This window comes from Amphiprion ocellaris, chromosome 15 (genome assembly GCF_022539595.1).
Source record: "Amphiprion ocellaris isolate individual 3 ecotype Okinawa chromosome 15, ASM2253959v1, whole genome shotgun sequence".
Classification (NCBI taxonomy): domain Eukaryota; kingdom Metazoa; phylum Chordata; class Actinopteri; family Pomacentridae; genus Amphiprion; species Amphiprion ocellaris.
This window is the reverse complement of record NC_072780.1, coordinates 2,154,920-2,170,020: the sequence shown is the minus strand read 5'-3', so window position 1 is coordinate 2,170,020 and position 15,101 is coordinate 2,154,920. Positions and strand designations below refer to the sequence as shown.

At 38.8% G+C, this 15,101-nt stretch overlaps 1 protein-coding gene across 2 annotated transcripts in view; it reads left to right on the top strand.

Annotated features, from left to right (window-relative positions):
* The window catches only part of LOC111567355 (glutamate receptor ionotropic, kainate 5-like), a 320,960-nt gene extending 314,143 nt beyond the window's left edge, over positions 1 to 6,817 (top strand). Inside the window, exons 20-21 of one of the 2 annotated variants that reach the window (XM_055018245.1) lie at positions 1,668 to 1,849; positions 5,868 to 6,817. In XM_055018245.1, the coding sequence (XP_054874220.1) occupies positions 1,668 to 1,849; positions 5,868 to 6,620 (935 nt within the window). In that variant the 3' untranslated portion in view covers positions 6,621 to 6,817. The remainder of the gene's footprint in view (positions 1 to 1,667; positions 1,850 to 5,867) is intronic. The other variant, XM_055018246.1, reaches the window with a different exon arrangement.
* Positions 6,818 to 15,101: the final 8,284 nt, after the last annotated feature.

The following is a 15,101-nucleotide window of genomic DNA, read 5'->3' as shown; positions in this document are numbered from 1 at the left end:
ACTTATTTTGGATCCTTGTGGAGAGTTTAATCTTAGAGTTTGTACAGCTGTTGAGTTTTTAGAGTCACATTGATTGTTTAGTTTGTATATATATATATATATATATATATATATATATATATATATATATATATATATATATATATATATATATATATATATATATATATATATAAAACAGTGAAAATGTGAATATGCAGGGCTGTGTTAATTTATCTGATTCCATTTTGTTGTTCTTCACAGTAAAGAATAATCGGAGCAGATGAGCCGAGGTGGTGACGTAACCACGTACGTAGGTGTTCCGACTGCACGTTAACGATGCGTTCTTCCGTGTCTTCCGAGTCTGTACTTCCGAGGCGCAATTTAGTATTGTTGTACGCCGCGAAAAACAGGCCGACGTTAAAACCATAGTTCAGCTAATTAGTTCCGCGTAGACGGACCTTTTCCTCCCAGTCGCCCCACTATTTGAGAAACAATGATATATACGTATATACAAAGTTATTAGGGGGGTGCGGAAGCTTTTTGTCTTCCGAACTGAGAACCACTGATGTAGGGGTACAGGAGAACCCAGCAAAGGTTCCACACAACCGCTGGGAGGCAGACGTCGAGCCGACTTACAGAAAGAAAGTTCGGCTACGTAAAACTTCTCTACCAGGTTCGTATTTTCCATCTGTTGGTCGTCGCTCACAGCTCCTCCAGTAAACCTCCTCAATCATCCAGATACATTTCAGGAACGAAGACATCCACAGTGATGGTGCACCGGGATAGACAGGAGGCTAAGATTAGCTTAGCTGTTTGTAAACCAAAGCTAACTGCAATGCTAGCATCCACCCAGCAAAGAAAACGATCACACTCGGTTGGTAGAAGCCCCCCAGCATAAAGCATTGGACAGACCGAGTAAAAATAGTTTCATTATGGAAAAAATTACAGCAAAACTATGACTGAAACTCGAAAAAGTTTAAGAGAAGATGGGAACCGATAACACAAGCGATACTAGAGCTCTAAATATCTCTTTTTCTTTTTTAAAATGTACTTCTTTTATTTACATGTGTTGCTTTTTGGTTGCTTACTTACCCATGCTGGAGAATATTAGGGAGAAGTCAGAATATCTGTGTAAAATATGTGAGTTTGACTTGTACAGAAAGGAGGTATATGTATTTCTGACTGAAGCTAGCATGATATGAACCGAGTGGGTTGTAAACCGGTGTTTTTTGTACATCTTCATCTGTTTTACTTATGTGGAATAAGTAAAAAGTTATTTTAAAAAAAGAAAAGCTAACAGCATGTTAAAGCTGATCAGATGATTGATTAAAAGTGATCAGATTATCGATTAAAGCTGATCAGATTATCGATTAAAACTGATCAGATTATCGATTAAAGCTGATCAGATTATCGATTAAAGCTGATCAGATTATCGATTAAAGCTGATCAGATTATCGATTAAAACTGATCAGATTATCGATTAAAGCTGATCAGATTATCGATTAAAGCTGATCAGATTATCGATTAAAGCTGATCAGATTATCGATTAAAGCTGATCAAATTATCGATTAAAACTGATCAGATTATCGATTAAAACTGATCAGATTATTGAGTAAAGCTGATCAGATTATCGATTAAAGCTGATCAGATTACTGATCATTGATCTGTGTCTGTGTGTGTTTCAGGTCTCGGCATGGAGAACATCGGCGGCATCTTCGTGGTCCTGATCTGTGGCCTCATCATCGCCGTGTTCGTGGCCATCATGGAGTTTGTGTGGTCGACGCGCCGCACCGCAGAGACGGACGAGGTAAACCTTCATCCTCCTCCTCCTCCTCCCTCGTCCTCCTCCTGCCTCCACCACTCCTCAGTAGGTCATCGTCCTGTCTGTGTGTCATGATGCAGCTGCAGTAATAACCTCCTGTTGTTGTTTAAAGCCGGTGGAGTTTCATCCGTTCTGTCAGCGGGAACTGGGATGAAAATAACGTTGAAATGATTCTGACACTTTACAGTTCAGCTGCAGCGTCTCCAGAAACACCGTCAGGAGATAATTCTGATGAAATACTTCTTTAAACCTGCTTTAACAGATTCCTCGGCTACTTGAGGGACGCAAGTTTGTTTTGAAAGGTAGTGAAAGGCGTCCTGTCTTTCAAAAAGTAATGAAATATGACTTTACATAAGAGAAAGAATCATCAGAGTTTTAAACTTTCCAACGGTTCCTGAACTTCCATTTCATCAGAAAAAATAACATCACTAAAATGTCAACTAAATAACAGTCCCAGTTTAATACCAACCACCTTCTAATGAGCTAAACAATAATAAAATGAGCTGATTCAGAAATAGTTTGGATTGTGTTCTTTTTATTAAGTTGAGAGAATCATGACAGATATTTCTTTAATGGCAATATTTCACATTTTATATGGAAAATAGCAAATTAAATCCCTTTCCACTAAGTTCCCCATTCCAAAAACACCTCTCCAGGAAGTGTGTTAATTCCAGATCACATGACCTGCTCCACATGATGTCATTTCCTCCTGAAGAAAAGACTGGCCAGACTCCAAGGCTTTCTGACTATTTTAATAGAAAGTAGTCAGCAGGTTTACTGTTATCTGTAGAAAGGACATTAAATTTTGCTGAGTTGTATATCTAATATTTAGAAGATTTTTTCTCTGAAATGCCATGTGGTGTTTGGTTGATTTTAGACCTGAAAACAGCAAAAATGTCGACTATGATACAAAAAGTCCCGCTAATATATATTGACTTGGTAACACCTATGAACACTTGGAGAAATGCTGTTGATTCCAGATTTTTTCAATTTTTGTATTAAAATTAGTCCAAGACATCCAAACTCAACTGGTGTTAAATGTTTTATGGTGTTATAATTGTGTCATATTACACCACAGATCTGAGTTCTCTCTACTTCTAGTCGTGGTTGTTCTGTTTCCGTAGAGGTTCAGGAGGAAAAATGAGGCCACAGTGAGTGAAAATGTGACCAATTCCCACCACTAGACATGTTACAACTCTGATTGTTTACATTCATGTTTCCTTGTGAGGAATCTTCTGCTGATTGGATCCATGTCTTGGCACGTTGCTGCCACCTAAAGTCCACATCTGGCATCGACTGCTGGTCTGAACCTGGTGGCAGGATTGTGTGTTGTAGCGTTTGTTTACATGCATGTGTGTCGTTGTGCTGATCCACTTAAAATGATGCTTGTGTTGGTCAGTAACTTGTCAGACTCCAAAACGCAGCAGCTATAAAAATGCAAGAAAAATCTGCTTGTGTCTCATCACTGGAGGCCACACATGTAGAAGAGCTGATATTGTGCTTTATAGAATATTGGAAGGTCTTAACCCTCATGTCGTCCTGCAGGTCATAATTGACCCATTTTAAAGTTTGAAAATGTGGAGAAAAAAAAATCACAATGAAACTTCTGATGTTCACATTTTCAGCATTTTTGGGAAATTTTTGAACATTTTTTGATAGAAAAAAAGAAATGTTTCTTTAAGAACATTCACAAAAGTCAACCAAAATCCGTGAAATTAACTGGATTTTGGTTGATTTTTATGTGAATGTTCTTAAAAAATATATAAGTTTTATTGATATATATGGAATCACTTTAGATATTTTTAGGATTTTTTTTGGAAGATTTTTCCTATTTTTTTGAAAATATTTGCAAGAATTTTCTTGACAAATTTGGGGGATTTTTGTTAAAATAAAACTTCTAAAGGAAACTTTTAAGGAATTATTAGAATTTTCTTCCTGAAGGTTTTGCGAATTTTCAGAAATTTGTGGAATTTTTTTGCTGAATTTTTGGATTTTTTTTCAGACAAGGAAACGATATTTTTGGTGCCCGTAAATGAGGACAACAGGAGGGTTAAACTGAATATTTAAATTGGTCAGTTCAATCTGTAACCATTTTATTCTGATCCTCTTTAGTAAATTGTTGTTTTTAATGGTCTACATAAACAATATTGACGTGTTTTACATCATATCAGTCCATCTTCATAGAGGAACTGTTCATGTATCTTTGGATTACAGAGCCTGAAGGTCACAGTTGGATTTGTAACGCTCTTAGTTTAGGGAAAGGAGAAGTGAGGTGACTTATTGTAGTATCTGCAGTGATTTCCTCCAACTGGATGATGAACCGTTCTCCTCTGAACCCTATGTTGTCTAGAACTAGAATGACCTCAAAATGTCCAAGTTGTGATATAAAGCACAAAAAAGTGGAATTTCTTTCAATGTTTTTTCTACAAAAATTGAAAAACAAAATGGAATCAACATTTCTACCAAAGGCCTAAAGATGTCACTGATAGCAGATAAAGTGGTGGCTCTGCAGACCGTAGATGTCTTTGGGGTTTATTGTTCTTTGCCCATAGAACCACACATTAAGAACAAAATAATTTTAATAAAATGTCAAAATTTTGGTTATTTTTCCTGAAAAAACTGAGAGTCATGTGATTAGTTCGAGGACTGACAGAAAGTCGTAAATCTGATGATTCTTTCCATTTTCTACAAGTCCTGGTTGTTAAATGGTGTCATTTTTTTGTCATGGCTGTCAAACCCATCAGTGGGTTTGTTTGATCTGTGTTGTAGTTAAACTGTCCTACGGGAACACGACTGTGAACTTTGGGGTGATTTAAATGAATGTAAGTTTTGAGGTGCAGTGTGACGGACAGCAGCTGCAGTCATGTTTTCTAAAGCTGCATGTCCACTAGATCCGGCAATTTCCCGCATCCCATTCATTACCTCTGCGGAATGCACCGTGTTCAAGCTGCAATCCAGTGCATCTCCCCAGAGCGGGCCGCAGCTCATTTGCACAAAGTAGACTTGACTTGTACTAGTTTAGAAGTTTCATGATGCGTCAGACCTGCGCGCCGCATCACGAAACGTCTAAACTATCTGTCGGTGAACTAAAACCAGGACAGATTCAGCTGCTGCACAGATTATTTCTCTCCTCAGATGCTTTTAGAAATACTTTTCGCTGAACTGTTTTCGTAATAAAAGAGAAAGTTTGTGACCGAGCCGCCATGTGGTTCCGGCTTTAAATCCAGGAGCAGACAGCTGCCGAGTCGATGCGTTTGTCCAATCAGAGGCAGGATAGTTAGAGAAGAAGGAAACAGGAGTTGAACACCTACTGGCCTCAAGGACACGCCCACCAAGCGGGAGATTTTCACATGCAGCGTGTTTACTGGAAGGGTTCCCATGCGTCCTGGAAAACCCGGAAAATGATTGACCAATTTTCCAGTCATTGAAAACATGGAAAATAAGAAAAGAGGTCAAATGTCCTGGAAACGTTAAACTTATCCTGGAAAATATTTATCCTCCCCCTGTCAATGCAAACGGGTTAAAAATTCTGCGCAAGCATGTGTGTTGTACCCTTATCTTCTGGGCAACATTAAGGCATATAATATATAATAATGTATATATATATATATATATATATATATAAGAGCGCTTCTCTGCTTCTAGCCGGCGCAGCAGCATATCTGGGTCCAGCCCTAATGTTTACATGCAGGAAACGTGGATCTAGTGGACACGTGTAATTCAGTTCAATTCCATTCAATTCAATTCAATTCAATTCAATTCAATTCAATTCAATTCAATTCAATTCAATTTTATTTATATAGCGCCAATTACAGTCAAATTGTCTCGAGATGCTTTACAGAACCCATATGCCTGAACACCCAGAGCAGTCCTAAGGAGACAGTGGCAGGAAAACACCCTTTTAACAGAGAAAAAAACCTGGAGCAGAACCCGGCTCTAATGTGGGGGAACCATCTGCTGCTGGCCGGGCATTATGGTGTTATGTCTCTGCAGCAGGCGTGTTTTCTTCCAGCTGACTCTGAGCAGGTCGACTCATCAACATCTTTCTGTCTGTCCGTCTCAGGTGTCCGTCTGTCAGGAGATGCTGACGGAGTTTCGAAACGCCGTCTCTTGTAAGAAGAGTTCCCGCTCTCGTCGCCGGCGGCCCCTCACCAGCGCTGGAGGAGGAATCCTCCGCCACCCGTCCCGCCTGGCCCTGGCCGGCCCCCGGCCTATCCGCCTGGTCCGAGAGATGCGACTCAGCAACGGCAAACTGTACAGTGGCGCCGGACCGCTGACGGGCGGGTTGGCGGGGCTCGGGGGAGGCCCCGATTTGGGCCCAGGGCCACAGAGGCTCCTGGAGGACCCGCTAGGAGTCAACGCCACCACCAGCACGCCTCCCCCGGCGTCGGCGCTGGTGGCTCCACCCGCTCCGCCGCGCAGCTTCCTGCAGAGCTGCAGCCACGTGCGGATCTGCCAGGAGTGTCGGCGGATTCAGAGCCTGCGGCCGGCCACCCTCACTCCTCCCCCGCCTCCTCCCCCATCCTCATCCTCCTCCGCCTCCTCCTGCTCCCGCATCCCCCCCTCGGTGGTGGCGCCGGGCCACCACCAGCACCGCCACAACCCCCACCATCACCTCCACTACCACCACGGCTCCATGTCGCTGCCCCGCCTCCCACCTCCACCTCCCCCGATCTCCACGGACAGAGCCGACAGCGACGGGGGGACGGCGAGCCCCAGGAGGGCCAAAAACAAACCAGCGCCACCGCCCAGACCGGTGCCCCCCGCCAAGACACCAACACACCCGCCCACGGACTTACTGGGGGGGCACGACTGAGCGGAAGGACGCTGTGGTTTAAACTTTGGATCAGTCCAAACCAGACTCAGCAGGGGTGGACGGAGGAAACCATTTGGACCCGTTTGCTGGGTCGAAGCCACTTTGGACCAGTGGATCGTACCAGTAACCTTCACACAGGGGTGGGTGGTTCAAACCACTCTGACCTGTTAGCATTAAACATTTGGATTAAACCAGTAGAGGACGGTCTGGTTCTTCACTCAGCTCTTGGCCCACAGACTGGGTTTGTCTGAATCCTGGGGCAGGTTTGTACAGAAGGAGATGTGGTAGCAGAGCAGCTGTACAGTTCTCACGGTGTTTGTCACTCATCTGGACGTCTGTGGAGGATGTAGCTCTTCATGACTCTGTTGTTGTTTGTACAGACTCCTGACTGGTGCTGGGATCCACAGACTAACCAGAGCTGTGCTGAGGTAGTTCTTTACCGTGTGACGGGAAATCCATCAAACAAAAGAACGATAAAGGGTCAGATGTTGGAAGTTAAACGAATGAGGAGAGAAAAGAGTTTATTTTCACATTAAAAAAGTGGTCAAAGTTTTGGGATATTTTAGGCGTAGCAGCCAGTCAGTCCAGTCAAATTACAGCAATTCCAGCTCTAGTTCTTTGAAGGAATAATTCATCGTTTTGGTAAAAAGTTGAGTCAGAGTGTAGCGCCTAGCTTAGCATAAGGCAGATTCTAACACAAATCTTTGTTTAATGGCCACCAATACGACAAATGACTGATTTTAACACTTCAGATAGATCTAAGCTCACCAGACACCAAAATGTTGACTTCTTCCAAAAAGTTTGAACCATTTTAACTTTAATGATCACTGCAAGAACCAGGAAGCATCTGCTGCATTGTTTTTCCAGTAAAAATAGCTAAAAATGGTCAGTTTGTGTCAATTCAGAGCGAATTTTAAGATATATTTCGCAACACCATCTCAGATTTTGTTCAGAGTTTACTTATTTGTTGTTTAGGACCCAAAACTAAGTCATGTAAGTTATTTTTGCAGAATTTAATGTTTTCAGACAGGTGAATCTTATCTGGGAAACCATTTTAAGGGTTTTAAGGGACATGAAATGTTGTGACAACACAGAAAAAGTAGATTCCAATTCATTTAAATTGTTTAAAAAGGCTCCAGCAGGTGTTAAAATTTAAAATATTGTGGGAAAATGTGCACAGTTTCAAATGAGAATGGTTTTAAGACCCCTAAAACTTCCTGTAAGCGTCTATATGTGGATGGATCCATATTTCCTACCAAAAATACAGTCTTTGGTCAACATTTCACCAACTCTTTAGAGCCTCTAACATCAGTAGACTTTGTTACATGACTACTATCACAAGCCAAAGTTCCAATATTTTGAAACAGAGATGTGGACTAACTCGTAGGACAACAAAACTGGTGATCAGAGGTGTCTGTATATTGTCACTATATGTGCCAAGTTGCTTCCATGTTTCTTTCTAAGCTCCAACCAAAATCCAGCAAATTTCACTGAATTTTGATTTTTTTTTGTGAATGTTCTTAAGCATTTTTATCATTTCTTTTTTCCACCAAAAAATGTTCAGAACTTTCCCAAAAATGTTGAAAATGTGGACATCAGAAGTTTCACTGGGAATTTTTTTTCTCCACATTTTCAAACTTTAAAACGAGTTTCGACCTGCAGGACGACACGAGGGTTAATACAGACATAAAACCCAATGCGCTGATCTCATGCTCCAAAAACAGAATCTAGAAATCTAAGGAAATGACAGCGTAGGGCCTGTGCTAATATCGATTAACAGCTCTGTAAAAATAATCCACCAGGCAGCCCAACCATTCCTCAATCTTCAGAAAACAAACAGCAGGGACTTCTAGTGAAACTTGGAATCCAACCAGCCAGAGATTCTCCACACTCCCTGTCAGAGGAGAAGAGCTACCTCAGTCCAGCTGTGTGTGTTTCAGGTGAGCATTCCAGATGTTTTTAGTCGGTCGGTGGAGCACAGACTGACTGTACACGCCACACACTCTCCTGTAAACGTCGAGGGCAACGTGGAAAAGGAAAAAAAACTTGTGATTGTGCTTTCCTTCTGGTCGGCGCGTCCAACCTGAGTACTGCTCTGTGTTCGCTTTATTTCCTCTCTTTCGTGGTGATTGACGAGTCACAGCTGGTTAACAGATGCAGATGTGATTGCTTTATAGTCGCCTGGTTGTCATGGGAACAGATGAAACACTGTTTAGAAGAGCAGCGCCTGTAGCTTTCTGTTGTTTTTTTTTTGTTCTATATTTTGCATAGAAATGGTTCAGAAAATGGAGGCAGCAGCCTGAAGGGGCTCATGGATGGGAAATGTCAGTACTGCAGTAGAGTGTGTATTTGTACGTGTATATTTGTGAGGACCGGTCTGAGGTTTGTTGGGTCCTTAGGGGCCCGTTGGAGGGTTCAGGATGCATTTAAAGGGGCTCAGAATGAACATCCTCACAAATATAGCCATACAAGTGTGTGTTCTGTTGTGCGTTTCACCATGTTTGTGTGTTGGTAGCAGCAGTGCTCAGCCGATCAGCAGGACCGAGCCGACAGATGGACATTATTCTGATGATTCTGTTGTTATCATTATTATTATTGATATTGAGGTGTGGGGTGACTGTAGGAGGGGCGTCGCCCTCTGATGTTCAATATATAGACACATTTGGAATAAAAAAAATGGAAAAAAAGAAAAAAAAACAGTCAATGTACCAAAAAATCTCTGCTGGTGGTGACATTTCATTTGTCATTTCTAAAATAAGCCTTGGAGTGTTCTGGATGCAGGTGTGAGAACAAAGAGATGGAGTAGAATTAAAGTCAGATAAGATAAACTTTATTGATCCCACAGCGGGGGAGGTTCACTGATACAGCAGCTCCTAAGGAGACAGTAGAAAGCAGTACAAGAATAAATAAGAAAAAACACAGTGCAAAATTGCAGAGAAGATTTTTTTGAAGAAGAAGACTTTATACAAGAGGATGAGGTACCAGTTATTGCACATAAGTAGGTTTAATGTAAGGAGAAAAAGTGCAGGAGTAAACAGGTAGGCCAGTGAAGCTCATAATGCAGCGTTGTAAAGTCTGACAGATGTTTATCAGCGATCTGTTGAAGGTTTTCAAGACAGAATTGGAAATTATAGAAAGGAAATGGTCACATTCATTAGTTGTTTTAGTCACAGCTTCATCTAATGATCATTTTTAAATTAATCTGATTATTTTCTGGATTGAATCGATATAAAATGTCTGAAAAATGTTGATCAGTGTTTCCCCAAAAACTAAAGAAATTCAGTTTACTGTCACTGGAGAAAACCTAACAAAAAAAATTCCCATTTAGGAAACTCAGTCAGAATTTAGATCTTTTCTTCCCTAAAAATCTAAATAGTTGGCGATTAATTTTTATGTCGATTAACGGTAGCTTTAGTTTTGTTTTCATATTTATTATAACTTGGAGCGTTTCTTTCCCCCCTTCTACTTTAGTTTACTTTTATTAACTGATTTATTAGGTTTGATTTTTTTATTTTCAGCGTGTTGTTGACTTTGTGTTGCTTCAAGTTTTTATAGTTTTCTCCTTTTAGTCGTTTTAATTGGCTCTTTAATGTAGTTTTTAAAAAGTAGTAGTTGTTAATATTCATTTTTTGTTGTAGCTTTTTATTGTCTTTGACTAATTCATCTAAAAAAAACAACTCATCCAGACATGTCAGATACCCATCTGACAAATATGTTTTATTCATTAAACACAAAAAACAGAAAAGAAGGAAAAGAAAATGTCCCTCCTCAGTATCTTTTAAAATTTATTTTTATTAACAAATTCATTTAACAAAACATTGTGGAATACAATCTTAAAGGAATTTTGTAGTGAACAGGTGCTTACAGTGCAGTAAAACTAAACATATTCATTAGAAGAGGCAGTGCTTAAACAATATATAAAATGCAATCTGAAAATGAAACAAAAGAGAAATGAAAAAGGAAAGAAAAAGCATAACAGAATGAAACATTAAGCTAGGGCTTTCTTTACAGATCATAATTCTCAGTTTTAATCTTTTTATTGCGTGTTTATTATTCAGTTTTTAAGGGCTTTAGTGAAGGAGAGAAACTCCTCATTAAACACATAAAACCTTGGATTTACCATCATGGATTTGAATTTGTGTTTGTAAAATATTCCGAGGATGAGGATATTATTAATCAAGAAATCATAATCTTTGTTTTCTGATCCAAAACCATAAATAATATCTTTCTGAAGAAAGGGTTCAGGCAGAGTATTGGTATAAAGCCAGTCACATATATTAGCCAAAGTGCTTCTGTGAAAATACATGGAAAGAACAGATGATTTGTAGTTTGTATACCTCCACAAAACACACACCTATTCCTGTTGAATCCCAATCGTTGACGTGAAAATTCATTGGAGGGAGACACACAATTTCAAATTCCAAAATGCAGTTGTTTAGCTTTGGGAGCGATCGGGTGTTTTCGATACTGTAAACTCAGAGAGTGTACAAATATCCCTGAGAAGACAAGCAGTGGAGTTACTGAACGACAGCGGAGGATGTGAAATGTTATCAGACATTTTCCTGATTGTCGTGTTCAGGATTTTGGTGGATGTGAAGTCACAGGAAGTCATGGATGACAGTAAGTGACATTTACACGTTCATCTACATTTAGAATGAGTGAATATGCAGATATTCATCTCAAAACCAAACTAAGTCAGTTCTCTGTAGTTTTGCCCTTTTGTGAAAATGTTGCACAGCGGAGCTCAACGGGTATAAAGTGAAACCAAACTTAAGCCTTTTATGGAAGCAATTTTTAACTGATAAACATAAATAACCAGTAAAACTGTGAGACCCACTGAAGGTCCATGAGCACCTTGGATCAGAGACATAGGAGAATCTTTAATCCTCCTGTTGTCCTCATTTACAGCCACCAAAAAATATTGTTTCCTTGTCTGAAAAATTTTTTAGAAATTCACCAAAAAAATTACTCAAATTTCTGAAAATTTGCAAAACCTTAAGGAAGAAAATGCCAATAATTCCTTCAAAGTTTTCCTTAAGTTTTATTTTATTTATTTATTTATTTATTTAAAAAAAAAAAAAATAATAAAAAATTTGGCAACAAAATTCTCATCCATATTTTCAAAAAATGAGTAAAAATCTTCCGAAAAAATCCTAAAAATATCTAAAGTGATTCCATATATATCAGTAAAACTTCTAATATTTTCTTTAAGAAGATTCACATAAAAATCAACCAAATCCAGCGAATTTCACTGGATTTTGGTTGATTTTTTTGTCAATGATTTTAAGAAACATTTTTAACATTTCTTTTTTTCCACCAAAAAATGTTCAAAGATTTCCCAAAAGTGTTGAAAATGTGGACATCAGAAGTTTGACTGTGAAAATGTATTTTTTTCCACATTTTCAAACTTTAAACCGTGTCAGTTTGATCCACAGGACGACACGAGGGTTAAAACAGCGAGTATCTGAGTCTCCATCACTGAATCAGAGTGAATCTGTAAATAAACCACCACATTAAAGACTAGAACACGTCATTATTGAGTTGTTAAAATCCCCATCAGCAACTTCTACAAATCTAACACACAAGAAATTCAATTTTAGTCAAACTGCCTGAATAGTAATAGTTTGTTCACATCGCACTATGGGCTGTTGAGGTTTGCTGTAGTTTCAGTGTTCAGACAGCAGAGGGTGCTGCAGACCAGGAAGAGAAGCGCAACATCCCATCCAAACCATTAGAATTCAATTTTCAATCCAATTCAATTCAATTTTATTTATATAGCGCCAACTACAAGTCAAATTGTCTCGAGACGCTTTACAGAACCCTTATGCCTGAACCCCAGAGCAGCCCTAAGGAGACAGTGGCAGGAAAACACCCTTTAACAGGGAAAATAAGAACAGAATAACAAACTACAGCAGGTTGATTCTTTTTTCTGTAATATCTGAATCAATAGAAGCTTTATTGTGTAGCAACATTCAACACTAAGAACCAACTTTTATCCGTTTTCTGTAACAGATTTTATACAAATAGAATAAAAGTGGCAGCTGTCTGTTCGGTAGAATCGTTACCAAACGCAAAGTACTTTTATTAGAATTTTTAATTGTTAATAATTTTGATGTGTTTCTCTTGTTTGACTTTTTAGTCCTACACTGGACTTTTTAAACTTAAAATTTTGAATTTTACGCCAAATATTTTTCACTTTAAACCCATAAATCAGACTTTTTAATGTTCACGTCATCAAACTAAAGTTGAAACTAATAAGTTAAAACATCAAAATTACCTTTTAAACTCCCAACTTTGACTTTTCCTCAAATATTTTTTACTTTTAATTCATAATTTTGTGTTTCTGGGAACTAACGTTTGACTTTTTTTCTCCCACAGATTTCACTTTTTATCTGATATTTTTTGACTTTTAATTCTTAATTGGGACATTTTCTGTTTTCAAAAAGTGTCAAACATCAAAACTCAAGTTTAAACTATTGAGTGTAAAAGTTTTAATCAACTTTATCGCTACAACAACAAACACTGAAGGAAAACTCAACAGCAGGGAGAAGCTTTAAATGAATATTTGCTTTCTTTACATTTAGTTGGTTTAGTTTCCAGCTGAAGTCGGATCATTTGGACAAGACGAAAGAATTCATGAATCATTTTATTGGTCTAAATCATTCAGTGTGCATCGTTTCTCAGCAGCAGCTTCAACTAAACCTTGTGTTACCAGTGAAACAGTTGGTGATGAATCTGTGAAGCCAGCTGGTCATTTTTGTGATCTTTACTGTGGAGCTGCAGGAATGAATCGGATCGCCTCGTCACCGACCTGCTCTGGATCTACTGGAGTTTAGGAGGAACCTCTGAGGGAAATCAATCCTGAGATGTTCTGAGTGAATCCTGGGATGTCTCTGAATATTCAGGCATCTGTGTGAACTCTTCTGCCCTTTGACATGCTCTTTAAAGCAGGTGAGTTTCTTTGTTTCCTGTCAATATGAACCATCATTCTGACACAAATTGTTGGAAAATTTGAGCATCAAAACCTCATTTCCTGCATTCTGTTCATGTTTTCTGCACCAACCAGCTCCTTTTCTGCATCAGTTTAACCCTCCTGTTGTCCTCATTTACGGGCACCAGAAAAAAAAAATTTCTCCACATTTTCAAACTTTAAAACGGGTCAATTTTGACCCGCAGGATGACACGAGGGTTAAATCGGGTGAGTTTCTTTGTTTTCTGTAAATATGAACCATCATTCTGACTGTGATTTGAGATTTTAATTGAACTGTAGAGCTGGACACAAATTGGTGAAAAATTTGAGCTTCAAAAACCTAATTTCCTGCATTCCGGTGATGTTTCTGTTCCAATCAGCTCCTTTTCTGCATCAGTTTAAGGTGGAAATCAAACATCAGCCAGCAGGGGGACATAAAGCGCAGCACATGGTGTATTTTCCTGTACTAAACTCCTCTAGGGTCAATTTCTCATTTCATATTCCACCTGTTAACTCACACATGCAGCCATGGTTTACTCTCCACTGGCCTTGTGACAAAAATTTCACATTTTAATTAATCTATTATAGGGGTGTCCAACATGAGGCCCGTGGGCCAAAAGTGGTCCTCCAGAGGGTCCAATCCGGTCCTCAAAGTGTCAAAATTCCAGAGAAGATATTAACTGCAGATTATAAATTAGTAAAACTATATATTTAAAATCATTTCTAGACCATGACAAGTTGTTTGGATCAGAAAGTAAAATACTAGATTGCTCATTGTGCTGTTGTCATTTTGTGTCTCATTTTTGTAATATTTTGTCTCGTTTTTGTCTTTTTTGTCTGACTTTTGTCATTTGTCTCATGTTTTTTGTCGTTTTGTTTCTCATTTTTTGTTGTTTTGCGTTTCCTTTAAGTCTCGCTTGTGTTTTTTGTCTCATTTCTCTCATTTATGTTTTGCTTTATTCGCTGTTTTGTGTGTTGTTTGGTGGTTTTTCTTGTCACGCTTGTGTTGTTTGTCTATTTTTTTGTTGTTTTGTTTCTCACTTTTGTCATTTTTTCCTCTTACTTGTGCGTTTGTCTCATTTTTTGTCATTGTGTGGAGTTGTGTTTATTTATAGGTTATTCTGCTGTGGTTTTACTGGTTTTACTGGAGATCAGACTGGACTGGATGTGGAACCTGGACTAAGCTGAGTTTGACTCTGCTGATCTATTAAATCAATAGTATTTAAAAGTGTTCTGACTAAATTGCAGCTTTTTCAAAATACAAATCATTTTTCTATTACAGATAGGGGAGGGAATCCACACAAACATTTTCTGACTGTTTTGACTCATAAATGACTGTTAAATATCTATAAATATGACATTTGTTGTTTACATTCTCATAATTCCATGTGGTATTTCATGGTTTCGATTTCTGGAGAGAAACCAGCAGGCGTGTCCAGATTATTCAGTGACGTTTTGCTTCTGTTCTGACCATAAATCTCTGACTGGAAGCGTCCCATCTATGAATCAGA